Consider the following 13,887-nt stretch of genomic DNA (forward strand, 5'->3'; position numbering starts at 1 on the left):
GCAGCCTACTCGTTCACACACACCATTGACCAGTGTCCATTTCCCCAGCAGCATTCCTGCTTTACCCCTTCTGGGAGGGATGGCAGATAGAAGAGATTGTGTAGCACATGCATTAAGAATAGAGGATATAACTGGAAACTCTAGCTTCCCCTGGAAGGAGCGCCTAATGTGAGTCCATGGACCTTATGAATAATAAATGTGCACAAAACATTCATAACGACATCACACACTGAGCCACTTGTATCCTGTTTCCTGGAACCATTCCAAATCCAGGGGGAGAGCGGAAGTCTAATGGATCGTTGTTTCCCTCTCCTCCACCCTTTCTCTGTCTCTCGCCTCTCTGTCTTTGCTCTCTCTGCTTCTGGGACTGTTGTAACAAGCAGAATATATAGGAATTGCCTTGAGGTAGACTGTGTCCCCATTTGCAGTCCTGCCAGACTTGTTTTAATTCTGTGTAATCATTTTCACGACCCAGCATGTGTTGAGATAATACTGTTGACCAATGGACTGTTGTTCCCATGTTTAAAGTCCACCCCCCCACCTTCCTTAAGAAAATACACTCCCAGGATATGTTGAGAAAGAAAATTGTTGCCATAGCACTTTAAATCTAGCTAAATAGTTCTTTCCTGTCTGGAGAGTGAAGGGGAGTGGGGGAGGGGGAGTGGAAATGAAAGGAGAGAAGACATGCAGACAAGTGAAGATAATCAGGAAGCTTCCCCCACTCTTTAAGTAATGGTGTTACCTTTTTGAATCCAGAGTCTTATATTGGGGCTCAGTTGAGCAAATACCAAGTGTCTGCTCCATGTCGGGTCCCATGCAAGAGGATACAAAACAAAAATGACCTAGTCTCCTGCCCGTGAGGGACATATAATACAACTGAAGGAGGTAGGACAAGTTGGTATTAACTACTGGCAAAATAGGACGCGCCCAATGAGAGCTTCGTCCAAGATACCTGTGGATCAAAGCAAGGTGGTATCATAATGGTTTCATGGTGGTGGTGGTATCTACCTAGGACAGTGATGACAAATAAGGTTCAATTGGCAGAGGCTGGAGTGCAGGTATTTCAGGTGGAGGAAGTGTCGCGAGCAAAGTCAGAGGTGCAAATGTGCGGTGTGCTAAACTGTAGTACACAAGGTACGGGGGAGATAAGGTAAGAAAGGAAGAGAGGATCATCTCGAAGGTCTGGCGGGTTGAGCGGGAAAAAAGCCTCTGGGAACATGCTCAGAGTTGTGCTTTTTAAGATTTAGATTTCACAGTGTTATAATTAAGTGGTTTGAGGCAGGAGCCTTGTGGAGGTTCATGGCAGTAATCCAGGAGGAAAAAATGAGGGCCTGAACTCAGGTGACAGCAGGAAGAGTAAGAGTGGATGGGTCGAGACCCTGCGGCGAGGCTCTCTGTGGTCTTTGGAGGCCGAGGAGCTGTCGGGTGCAGAGGGGAAAGAAGTGATGCCCAGGACGTTTACCCTCAGTAAGCAGGAAATTGTACCTCATTCACCCTTCTGTTCTCACCCTAATGATTTTTTTTTTCCTTCACAGCCATTGGAAGAACAGTAAAAAAGATCAATATCCTCAGTTGGCAAATTAAAAAGGTTTTCTGGGACCAGCCAATAGGTCCTCATGAAGTGAGACGCTAAGACAACTGTTGGGTCTAGCACAGACAAACCCAGGCATAGAATGGGAAGTGGCTGGCCTTCGCCAGGAGAGGGCCATTGGTGGCAAATTCTTCCTCAGGACCAGAGGCCTCGTTTTCCTTGAGAGATGCTAAAAAGGCACATCAAAGAATACTCTCTATCCTCAGTAGAGTCCCAGTGAGTTTAGGGCGTGCCCCCACTCTGGGGCACTCAGGGACCCCATCCTCACCCCCTTCTCCCTGGGCGTCTTGGGCTGTGGAAAGGAAGGCTCTGTTGGTCTGTGGGAAATCCCTCCATCTTTGCAGTTCTGAGTCCCTGCTCGTGAGCCCTGGACTGCTGGGTGAGAGCTGTCGCTACTCAAACAAAGATATTAACTTGCCCAAGTCCGCTCTGTTTCGCCTCTCCGGGAATTATTTCCCATTGTCTTGGTGACACACCAGAGGCATGGCGGTGCAGAAGAACATAGATAAGCCCTGGAGCCAGCCAGGCGAGAACTGGAGTGTTCTCCTGCAGTTACCAGCTGTGTGACTTAGGCTGAGTCGCCTGAGCTCTCAGGGACTCAGAGAAGCCAGGCTATTGTCTTGAGATGATTAAAATGGAAGAATGTCTGTGGAGCCTTTACCAAGCTGCCTTGTTTACTGTTCGTTAGCACAGTAGCTTGGTAAACGTGGGGAGATACGTTCCTGAAGGCTCCCATGCTGTTTCCTCCAATAGGAAACGAAGTAATCAGAGCAATGTGAGGTGGTGTGCTCCCTTGCTGAGCATTATCACCATCCACTGCACCCTTGTAGTGTTTATTTCTCCAGATAGTGGCTTGGATGTCAGGATAAGCCACGTGCGGAGAGCTCATTGGTCATTTCTGTTCTCATTGGTCATTTCTGTTAACGATAAGTAGTGGAGAAAGAGAGGATGCTTTCTGAAGTTTGGTTGCTTTAGTTTTCCTGTGGCCTATAAAGGGGCAGAGATTTGGGAAAAGGAAGCAAATATTTTGGCTGATGTGGTTAAACACCCTTTTCTGTCCACAAGTAAAGGTAATCAGGGGTTCTGCATTTTGCCACTTGCTTTGTTACTTTATAAAATACTCTTTTTCATGAGCCCCAGTACAGTAGACTGAACTCCTCAAGGAAAGCCCACAGATGTGGGGATATTAAAAATTAATATTAGAGACAAAACAATAAGAATCCTGGAACAGCCTTGGTCTATTCATAGCGTTGTTTTTTTGGTGGACTTGGGCTTTTTAAGGCTGGTCTTTCAGATAACTTGGAGGAGCAGTCATAGTCACGTGACTACTTGATGCCCTGGGGGAAGAAGGCTACCGCCCCTCCTGGTCCTTAGGGTACAATGTGACCTTTTAAACATGGCATTGCAGCTGTCAGCATTATCAACTGAGTTTAATTAGTGAGACTGGGGTGTGGAAAGCCCCTTGAGGACTTGCACCAAGGTAGACTAAGGGATGCTATGGCACAGGAATGGCGGGCGTTTTCAAGGAGGAGATTCGGAGAAGGCAGTTTCTGACTAATGAGTTGACACGTTGGTGGGTGGTAACAGAGTGTGAGATGCAATGCCCTGTTCTTGGAAGCGTTTGAACTTGGCCTACAAGACTCATGTGCAAGAAACAATCAGTAGAAGGTAGCCTGTGACCAAGTTTAATTATGAGTTCTAAGAATTCACCCAGAGGGCGCGTTCCTAAGAACTGAAGTGTTCAGGGGAAGTAGCACTGGCGTTGGGTATTTCGGGGGTGAAGATGAGGTTGTGAGGTGAAGCATTTGGATGTGGTGAAGCTGATGAGTCTAGAACCAAGAGGATTTGTTGAGGAAAAGCATTTAAAAATGGAAGCACTGAAGAGGTCTTCACACCATCTTCTTCAATACAGTAATGCATCGCTTAACAACGGGGACATACTCTGCGAGATGCCTCATTAGGCTATTTAATCATTGTGCGACCATCGTACAGTGCACTGAACAAACCTAGATGATGTAGCCTACCTCACACCTAGGCTCTATGGGACTAATCTTATGGGACCATCGTCATATATGCAGTCCGTCGTTGACCGAAAGGTCGTTTTGCGCACTTGACTGTACCTCATTTTACATGTAGTGAAGCCTAGCAGGCAAAAGGCCCTGAGCCTAGCCGGGTTGAGGGAAGCTTGAACGGCATGCATCTAGAGCTGAGGTGCTAGGGGCCTTGTGAGAAACAAGGTGCCTGGTGAGAGGGCTTTTTAGGAAGCAGTTAGTTTACGGGCGTGTGTGAACCCTGTGTTAAGACTGGGGTGATTCCTGAGAATCCAGCGTCGTCCTCCTTGGTATTGAAGAAGTAATTCCACGTACTCACTCTTGGGTGTCTGAGTCCTCTGGGTGGTCACTTTCACGCCCCCACTCCCACCCTCTCCCAACACACACACGTCTTCCTACACATTTCTGTTTTACTGCCAGGTAAGGATCAGGTGTTATCCTTCCCAGGGCTGTTTGCATTTTAACTGGGATAGAAACTTCAGGAGAAAATAATGCATCTAAAAAGTAGAGCTTCAGACTTCAGTGACTTCAAATTTTAGGAAGGGTAATGGCACCTTCCTTGTGTCCCTAAAATCGAGATGTGTAAGGAACAGATTGGAAGTGGGGGACACCAGTGCTGTGTGCCTGGCGCTTAGTATGCACTCACATTTGTCAACGAATGAATGAAACTTTTTAATGAATGAATGAATTGATGAATAAGGCTCAGGGATGCAGGGTGCTTATAGACAGAAGAGGAAGGATGATGGAAATAGACCGTTTAAAGGAGGAATTAACATGACTTGGTGACTGTGATTCCAAGACACGAGGGGGAGAGAGCATTTAAAAAAAATTGTAGATACAAAATGTGGTTCCCTAGGGAAGAGCACCCCTGACAGAGGCAGGAAGGTGGGAGAGGCCTGGGTTCCATCACGTGGGCTGTTATCGTCAAGGCCGTTCTTGCAAACCTTCCTTCAGTTCACCCGTGTACAGGTTACTTGTGTGAGTTGCCGTCCTCCTTCCTGCGGCTTCTCCCTGATGTCCTCCGTCCAGCCTTCCTTCCACGTCCCTGTCCAGGGAAATGGGAGGAAACGTGGGCTCGGTATGAATTGCACGCTCAGGTTTCTTACAGAAGGACCTGAAGAATCCTTACCCTTTCCTTATTCCTCTCTCACGCCCACTTAAATTTGTCACTTAAACATTTTTTTAGGATGTTTTTATTATTATTTTTTAAATTATTTATTTATTTTTCCCCCAAAGCCCCAGTGGATAGTTGTATGTCTTAGTTGCACATCCTTCTAGTTGCTGTATGTGGGACGCGGCCTCAGCATGGCCGGAGAAGCAGTGCGTCGGTGCACGCCCGGGATCCGAACCCAGGCTGCCAGCAGTGGAGTGCGCGCACTTAACCGCTAAGCCACGGGGCTGGCCCAGGATGTTTTTATTTTTAAAAAACTACATAGGCCTTTGTTTGGAAAGTTCTGCTTAGAGTGACTTTCAGTTTTTGCCTCTCTTGCTCGCAATATGGCGCCCATGGTTGTGGAGAGTGCTTGGTTGTGGAGAGTGCTTGGTTATGGAGAGTGCTTGGTTATGGAGAGCGAGCAGGCTGACCTGCCTCATAGGGCGTTCCTCCTCGATGGACTGGTGTGTTCTGATCTGAATAAACACTGCTGCCTGCTGCCCAGTAGTCTGTGTTTATGAGGCACTTGGAAAACACCGCAAGCTGCAGAGAGCGACCGTGAATAGCAAACTTAATTTGGTTTAATGTGTTTTGGCTTGCTTGACCTCACCAGAATAAAAATGTGCCTGTTTAAATTATTGTATTGGGAATTTAAAAAAAATTCTAGAGACATTTATCTCATTGGAAGAATCTTGGGGTGGCTTTAGCAAAGGTTTAAGTCCATGTTTAACGTCAGATAGACTTGAGAAATGTTTAATCACAGATAAGGTTGTTGTGAGTTCTGAATTTTAAGAGTCTGAATTACGATTTTTTTCTTTCGCTACTTTTTTCCCTAGACGATTGGCTGGCAACGACCTTTCTTTTATCCACCCAAAGGCCTTGTCTGGGTTGAAAGAACTCAAAGTTCTGTAAGTAATGCAATTTTAGAGTTTCACAGCTGGCTGTGTATTTTCTTTCTGCACAGTCAACATGCTTGGAGCTAGGTTAAGCACAGTGTCTTTTAGTTCAGGATTAAAAGATTTAAGGAGGGACCAATGGGTGGTGTGGGAGGCAAGAGGCTGATTTAGGCAACCTTGGGTCTAGATAACGAAAGTTAAAACTAAATAATAGGTATTCTGACCTCCAGTGCGTTACATTTGAATGTTAGGCTTTTTGTGTGGCTAATGCATTGACTAAAAATCAGATTTAAATAAAAATCAGAGTTTTGTTTCTACTTATTTTATAGCTATAAGAACTTTGAATTGGCTGATCCTAAAGTGAAAAGACTTAGGAGTTCCAAATGTCAGAATCGTTTTGGAGCTACAGGGACTTGAGCTGCCTACAACTTAGAGAACCTCAGAGGGGTCAGGAGGTCAATTCCTGGCAGTGGTCAGGAGTTTAGAGTGAGGCAGGCTGGGGAGCATGTGAACTGACTGTCAGCCCCACTTCTGCCACTGCCTTGCTGGGTCATCCTCCATGGTCACTAGATCTCTCTGGTTCAGTGAGCCTGATGGTCCCTTGGCCATTCCGTTCTGTGGTTATGATTCCTGTCAAGCAGTCATTTCATTAATGTGACTAGAAGTGGCTTTGGGCAGAAATAAGTACTGCTTATTTTCAGTGCTGCCCCGAGCCTCTGTTCTCCGGGCCCTAACTAGTCGATGCCCTGGCCCTGTGTTCACTGAGGACACAGCTGCTGCTCCCTGAGAGCTCAGGGTCTGCTCTCCTCTTGGCAAAATTGGCTTTTCCTAACACCCGTGTTTCTGGGCTCTGCTTCGTTCCATTTGAGAAGGCACCAGGGGTGCCAGTGGGTTTGCCCGTCAGGAGACACAGTTAACTTGTTATAACTCCCAGCCGATGTGAGCAGCCCCCAGGGTGACGGCCATGAGTCAGGTGCCACCATCCCTTTGGTGGACAGCCCGGGGAGTGTGGATTACCCAGCGGGTCTGTGTTAGAGACGGCTTCAGGCAATGGCCCAGGGCTCCTTCCTGGCTTCACAGCAAATGCTTCTCACTCTTTTGCAGTTCTCTTGCCTTGAGTGCTTTCCACCTTGACCCCTCCCCCTTTCCTGACATTGGAAATATTTTTTTGGAAAGAAACAGCTTTGACTTCTTCCAAGAAAAAGTGGTCACAATTGCTTGTTATTGACTAATCAAAATTTTCCTTCCAGAACTCTCCAGAACAATCAGTTGAAGACAGTGCCCAGTGAAGCCATTCGAGGGCTGAGTGCTTTGCAGTCTTTGTAAGTAACTTTTTGGTTTTCTGCATTCTTGAATCATGAAGAGAACACTCTGGCTGCTAAATGTGTAAAGAACTGGAATCCCAGGACAGAGGGAGACTGATCCTCTCCTCTGAGGTGAAATTGGGGACGGCCAGTTGCTATGGTTGAAATGTCCTTTGGTGAGGGAGGAGGGGTGGTTCAGTTTGCCTCCTCTCATCTCAGAGGGTGGGAGAAGGCTGCAGGGGTGCACTGCTGGGTGTAACTCCACGAGTCATCACCACCTCTTTGGAACCAGAGTCGTGTGTGTACAGAAGTTCTAGTGTGCTTCACCATTGTCGTCAAGAAACAGCGGCACGAGGTTTCTGTTTCCGGTGGTGATGGTGATCAGAGCAAATTGAGTACAGTTCCTCATCTGAGGACATGAGACCCACATCAGGGTGGGAACGGAATCACCTGTGCTGCCCTCCCCCCAGGTTTTTCTTTTTGAGGAAAGTTTGGTTTTCTGTAGAGTGTTCAAGATTTCAACTCTTGGTTTTTACCATGTTCAGCCACTAATTTCAAAAGCTTTTCCAGATAGCCCTTCACTTCGCTCTTTTTTGTGCTCTTTCCCGTGTGTGTGTGTGTGTGTGTGTGTGTGTGTGTGTGTGTGTGTGTGTGTACGTGAACCTGGAGAGTGGGGTCATTGCTCCCCCATGGTGGAGGAATCCGGGAAGCGGCAGTGATGTCACAGGGACTGTGCAGATCCACAGAAGGTGTGAAGAGACAACCATTTTTGTATTAAACAGATACTTGTTAAGGACTAGCATGCATGCTATGAACTAGTGTTGTTGGGACTACGACTTTAGGTCCTTCTGTCTCTGCGGTGGAAGATCATGTTCCTCTGTCTTTAGGTTCCTCTGTCTTTAGGCGCGCTTTAAAGGAAAGGGTTGGGAAGCGCTCAGCTGAAGCATGTGGTTATTGTAATTTGACTTTTGCCAAGATTAGGAAAAGCCCTGTGCGTATTTATCTGTCAGAGTGTTTACATCGCTCTCAAAAGAAATTCAGAGAAGTGGAGATTAATGAGACTCTGAAACAGGCCTGTCTGGTTTTGCGTCCGCACTCTGCCGCTTCCTAGCTGGGTGATGCTGGACAAGTGAATTAAAATTCTCCACACACGAGTTTGCTCATTGCCTGCCATGTACTTGAGTGCATGGAAAGCACTTGTAACAAGATCTGACTCAATAACATTTGCAGAATCTGTTAATAATTAATAATGATGATGATAGAGTTCATCAGTTCTTTCCTTTGATAATGAGTTTACCTAATTTGCATAACAAGGTGAAGGGACCATCTGAAAGTGATGAAAAAGTATCCTTCAAAACAAGGAACTTAGTTATTCTCCTATAGTGTCGACTGCAGGCTTACGTTCCTTCAGTTCATGTCCTGGTACTGGATACAGCGGGACTGGGGCAGAGTTTCCCCTAGTGTGACGCTTGGACCACCTGCAACAGAATCCCTGGGGGAGATTGCTAAAATGCAGACCCTAGGCCATATCCTAGAAGTAATGATATTTTCTCTTTCAAGACAGAATCCGGGAAGCTATAGTTTAAAAAATTTCCCCAGGTGATTCTCATATACATGGAAGTTTTGAGAATCGCTCTGAATAAAAAATTGTAATAGTTATCGCACTTATGTATCCTGGGTATAAAATTGGGTTTTAACCACATCACATATTTCTATACTAGTCTGTCTCCTGGGATTTTTACTGACCTTTGAGATAACTGTAAAGGTAAGCTTTTGTAGGAATGTGTGGGAGTTACAGAAGACTTGGTGAAAATGAGCTGCTTGTCCCGTCCACTTGCTAATATAAAACCATTTTTACTGCACCAGAAACACATCACTGGAAATTGTAAATTCTAGATTACCTTTTCATTTTAGATTAGATGTTCTAGTAGTTAATGGGAAGTGAATGTGAAAATAGAAATATGTACTAATAAACATGTCATATGCTGTAAAGGTTAAACTTTAAAGTGTATCTAATGTCATAAAAAAGGAGTAATCGGGGTATTGGCTGTTTAATTTCTGTTTAAATAGAAGTTTAATTTAAGGTAGAAATATATGAAGTAGCTCATTTCATCAGAATGCCTCGTTATGGAACACAGGATTGTTCTTGCCTGTAACCAGTGGAGTAGATTCCGGGCCCACGTTCTCGGTGGGTCGACTGGAGTGGGTTCCTGTACAGAGCGTGACTCGGCTGCCTCTACACTTCCTCACCTGGCCGCATGTGCGCACATGGAGCTTTCTCCCCCTCGGACTGCGGACCCGCAGACACTTTCAATAGTTCCTTGTCTTCCGCTGCTTCCTCAGAATTCATCTTACTTCAGGACTTCGTACACAACTGTTCTCATTTCCTGAGACTTACTGATCAAAGTACTCAATCGCTTTTGTCTAGTTTGAAGGCCAGGAAAGAGAAGACTAAAATATTTGAACTTTAGACAGAAAAAACATACAAAGAGATTCTTCCTAATTTGTGGTCAATAAGTACATTAAAGTGTACATGGCATTTATTGGTAATTTAGATGATTTAAAGTGTTTTTCACAGAAATCGGAGCTTTCTCCCTCTAAAATAACGTTTTAAACAAGCCTACTGTGTTCATCACTCATTGAGTGAGTTGCGTAACTTAAATTATCTCCAGAATTGGGATGGAGTGGGAGTGAGGAGAGGAGTCAGAATGAACTAATTTTTTTTAAAAGGCATAAAAGGGATGTTTTTAGGTGTATCAGAAACGGGAGGAGCTGTGTGTCAGGCCTGAGTTACTTAAGGAGGAAGTGTTCGTGGGTTTGTTAGCACAGTGGGTGTAGTGGTCAAGTTAGATACAATTGAAATTCCGTCCTGGTGTAAAACAGTCTTATCAGCACTTGAGTCAGTTTGAAAATCTGATCTTCAGACCTGAATTACATGAAAGATTTCCTTGTGGTTTTGAAGTAGTGCTTAACAGGAGCAAAGTTCACAGGGGGTTGAAATTGAGCAGAAGTGGTTTGATGCAAGTGTGTGATGATGACTATGAAATCTGAAAGTGAGTTGTTGGTATTAATCAGAAGGTAGTCTAACAGCCTTCCACAAGGCCAGGGGAAGAGCTGAAGTCTCACCTAAGCGGGTATTAAAATGGCATGTCAGAATTTGCTCCACTAGAGTTTTTTTCTTTACGTTAGGTCACACTTATACTGAAGGATTTCCAAGACTAAATTTCCTAGGTTTTCTACAATAACAGAATTTAACTCTTTTAAACTAGAAACTTGTAACAAAATATAATACTCTAATATTAATATTACTGGTAAGTTAGAAGTGAAGGAGAGCTTTGGTTACAAATAGGTGGTTATTGATAACAGACATTCATCAGTAAATATCTGCAAATAGAATTATTTGGTTAATGTAATTTCATATAAGGCAAGAAAAAATAAGTATGTAAGTCTCAGTAAGATGTAAAACAAGCTTTTGAGAATAGGGACTAGAAGCACATTTAAAAGACAAAAATAGTGAGGGAATTCAGTTAATATGTTGTTAACCTAACAGCTAAAGTGCACTTACATAAAGAAATTGTTACCTCCTGCTGTATGGAGTTTAGATGGTGGAACCTTCAACAAGCCGCATGATCCTTCCACGTGGGAGATATCTGATGCCTTTTACTGCGTCTACTGAAAGAATCAATTACAGAATTTTCTTGGTCTGTTAGTTAGGATGAATATTAATGGTACAGGGCATTGGTGCAAAGCCACAGTTCTAAGACAGTTTCTCTGTGAAACATCAGTGTAAGTGCAAACTCCTACATTTACGCATGTGCCCCTGACACCTGCGTGTGATTTGAGGCATAAGGATTAACCATTTGAGTCACCACAAGTCCTTTTTCTCGTTTAACTTCTTATTCAAGGGCCTCATTTTTTCAGAGTTCTTTTCTTTTAGGGCTCTTATGTATGACTTTACAATTTGGGGAAATTTTTAGCACAGAGGAAGTTGTGTCTGTGCATTTATTGTTTATGACTATTTGCACAAAAGGTAGTTTCATTACTATCTTAGCTTGAAACTCACCTGCTTGTCTTGCTGTAAGTTAAGGCTGTCCCCGTTTTTTGATGATATATGGCACAGAATTCTGCAGGAGTGTAAATGGTGTATATAACACTGCACTTATGTTAAAAAGGTACGGACAACTCTTTTTATTATAGTGTCTTACGACATCTTAACGAAACACTTTTATAGAGGGGACTTAATTTCATTGGAGCGTTGTGTGTTTATGTGGGGGGAACAGTGCTTGTTATTTTGGTGAAGATGAACGCACATTATCATCAATGTGATAACATAAGCAATTTACACTTTTAAACTGCTGTAACACTGAGAAACTGGGGAGGGACTTCAATCTGTACTTAAACTACAATCCCCTTACCTGGCCTACAGGGTCCGCATAGTCTGGTCCCTGTTTGCATCCCTGCTGTGTCTCCCTGGACCTCCACTCCCTTCCTCTTGGGTTCTAGTCACTCTGACCTTCTGGGAGGTGCTGGGAGCACACCGAGCTGGTTTCTGCTCTGCGTCTCTGCCCTTGCTGTTTCCTTTACCTAGCATGCTCCTTGCCCAGCTCCCTCTGCCACCCGCTCTTGCTCATTCTTCAGATCTCAGTTTAGGTGGCACCTTCTCAGATGCTTTTCCTCACCAGTGCATTTGAAGTAGCTACCCTCCCCCTCAGCCCCTGTTAATCTTGATCTCGGAACCCTGTGTATTTACTTTATAGTACGTTTCAGGCACTCTGTAATCATTTTTAATTTGTTTATTACACTGTGGGTCACTCCCCACTAGAATGTCAGTCTCAAAAGGACAGGCCTCATGCGTGTTCAGCATTTTTATCCTTTGTGCCTAACAAGATGCTCAGTTTACATGTGTTGAATGCATTGCAGTTAATTAAATTAGCTACAAGTAGAATTGAATTGCGTTGTTTAGTTACTTCTATGGTGAATTGTATGATTATATGTTCAGTGTCTCTCTCTCCCTAAGTGGAAGTTCCTTAGAGGTTATGGAGTGTGTGTGTGTGTGTGTGTGTGTGTGTGTGTGTGCGTGTGCGAGCACGTGTGTGCATTCGTGATTGAATACACTCCTCTGTGCTCACTAACGCTGATCTCCTAAGCAGCTCTGTAGCCAGTGCTTTGCCAGTCTGTCATATAAAAGATGCCTGTTTCTTCTCAGGGATATGTTTTAGAAAGGCCAAGGAATAAACAGGCCTAAAGATGTTTGTTTCTAAGTGGATTCTTAAGGCAGCTGCTAGTTTCCTAAGCTCTCCCTTTTTAGGGATCTCTCAGTTATCTTGACTTTATCAGAAGGAGCGCATCCATCGGATCCTCACCAGGTCCGCAGGCCTGTGACGCCTGCTCACCTGCCCTGGGAAGGAGATTGCATCGGGGGGCTAGTAGAGCGCAGGATCTGATGCTGCAGCAGCAGAAGGAAGCAGGAGGCACAAATACCACTACAAGTCAGAATTTCCTGAACTTGGAAGCTGCCCAACTTGATTTCTTTAAAAATATGCTGTTATTTTGACTTTTCACCAGTTTGTGTGTTCCCTCATTTTCACCAAGAGGTCCCAGCCTGTGAGGTGTGAGTTTAAGGAGTGAAGATACAGCCAGGAGGGATTTGTGAAGAAAGTTGTGGTTTGCCCGGCGCATACTGTCTGCCCCCATCACATTAATAGCAGCTTGTCTTTGTGTTGAAAAGCGATTGTTCCAACAATTACGGCTGGTTGTGCCAACAGTAACCTAGGACTTCGTTTTCCAGATTTTCAGATGGGGACCTAATTTTAAGTATAAGTAATCCTATTATATTAGTAAGGTGTCCTTAATTCCGAAATTTTGGGAAAAATTAAAGAAGTTTTAAAGCACAATAACATCGATCAGAGTAGCTGCTTAATTTTTCCTACAGACAGTTGGCCCTTTTCTTAATAACTGTTAATTTTGACAAACTAATTTTTCAGGAGTACTTTGTGCTAAGAGGAGAGGAGAAGGTGGGTTGCCAGTACATGACACCTATATTTTTAACTTGCTTGCTGGAAATAAGGATTGTTGAGAATCTGCTGAAATGGTTTGTTGCTGTAAAAAAATTTTTGTAAATACTGTCTTATTTTTTTTCCTCTTGGTACCAAGTCAGAGAAGCAGTTAAATTAAAATCAAATATTAGTTATAATGTAAAATTGTAGGTAAAGTCACGTATTTCCTCAGCTTAGTTTCTTCTTGTTGTTTTTCTGTTTTTTTGATAATATATTCTGAAACAAAATTCCAGCTTGAGCTCTGTAAGGGTTTTCTTTTTTTAGCATACTGTTCTGCTTTAATGTTACTCTTAGTCAAAGATTCTTGAAGGATCAGATTTGGATTCGTCCCTTTGTTATGAAGGAAGAACTGACTTCCATACAGTGGTCTTGGGAAAGTTGTTAGATTTTATCAGAACTTCTAGTGAAATTAGAGCAATCAGGGCTGCCGTGGCCCTGGCCATTTTTTAACACTTTTGTTTTGAAAACTCAGCAAGTCTTGTGAGGTGGGTCGACTCATTCCGCTAGAATTTGTTACTGAAGGTGGATGTTGTTTCTGTCAGGCGTTTAGATGCCAACCACATCACCTCTGTCCCCGAGGACAGCTTCGAGGGGCTCGCTCAGTTACGACATCTGTGGCTGGATGACAACAGCCTGACAGAGGTGCCCGTGCGTCCCCTCAGTAATCTGCCGACTCTGCAGGCGCTCACCTTGGCTCTCAACAGGATCTCAAGCATCCCTGACTTTGCGTTTACCAACCTCTCAAGCCTGGTCGTTCTGTAAGTATCCACCTCATTTAATACCATATATTTGTGTTAATCTGGGGGCAAAACAGGATTCTTGTGGCAAATTATTAT

The 13,887-nt window shown here is 44.1% G+C and overlaps 1 protein-coding gene across 1 annotated transcript in view; it reads left to right on the forward strand.

Moving 5' to 3' along the window:
- LGR4 (leucine rich repeat containing G protein-coupled receptor 4) overlaps positions 1-13,887 on the forward strand; it is a 97,134-nt gene that overhangs the window by 65,355 nt on the left and 17,892 nt on the right. The window contains exons 3-5 of the mRNA XM_014783659.2: positions 5,632-5,703; positions 6,942-7,013; positions 13,594-13,809. Of these exons, the coding sequence (XP_014639145.2) occupies positions 5,632-5,703; positions 6,942-7,013; positions 13,594-13,809 (360 nt within the window). The remainder of the gene's footprint in view (positions 1-5,631; positions 5,704-6,941; positions 7,014-13,593; positions 13,810-13,887) is intronic.

The sequence above is a fragment of the Ceratotherium simum genome, chromosome 7 (assembly GCF_057802395.1).
Source record: "Ceratotherium simum simum isolate JZ-2026a chromosome 7, ASM5780239v1, whole genome shotgun sequence".
Lineage (NCBI taxonomy): Eukaryota > Metazoa > Chordata > Mammalia > Perissodactyla > Rhinocerotidae > Ceratotherium > Ceratotherium simum.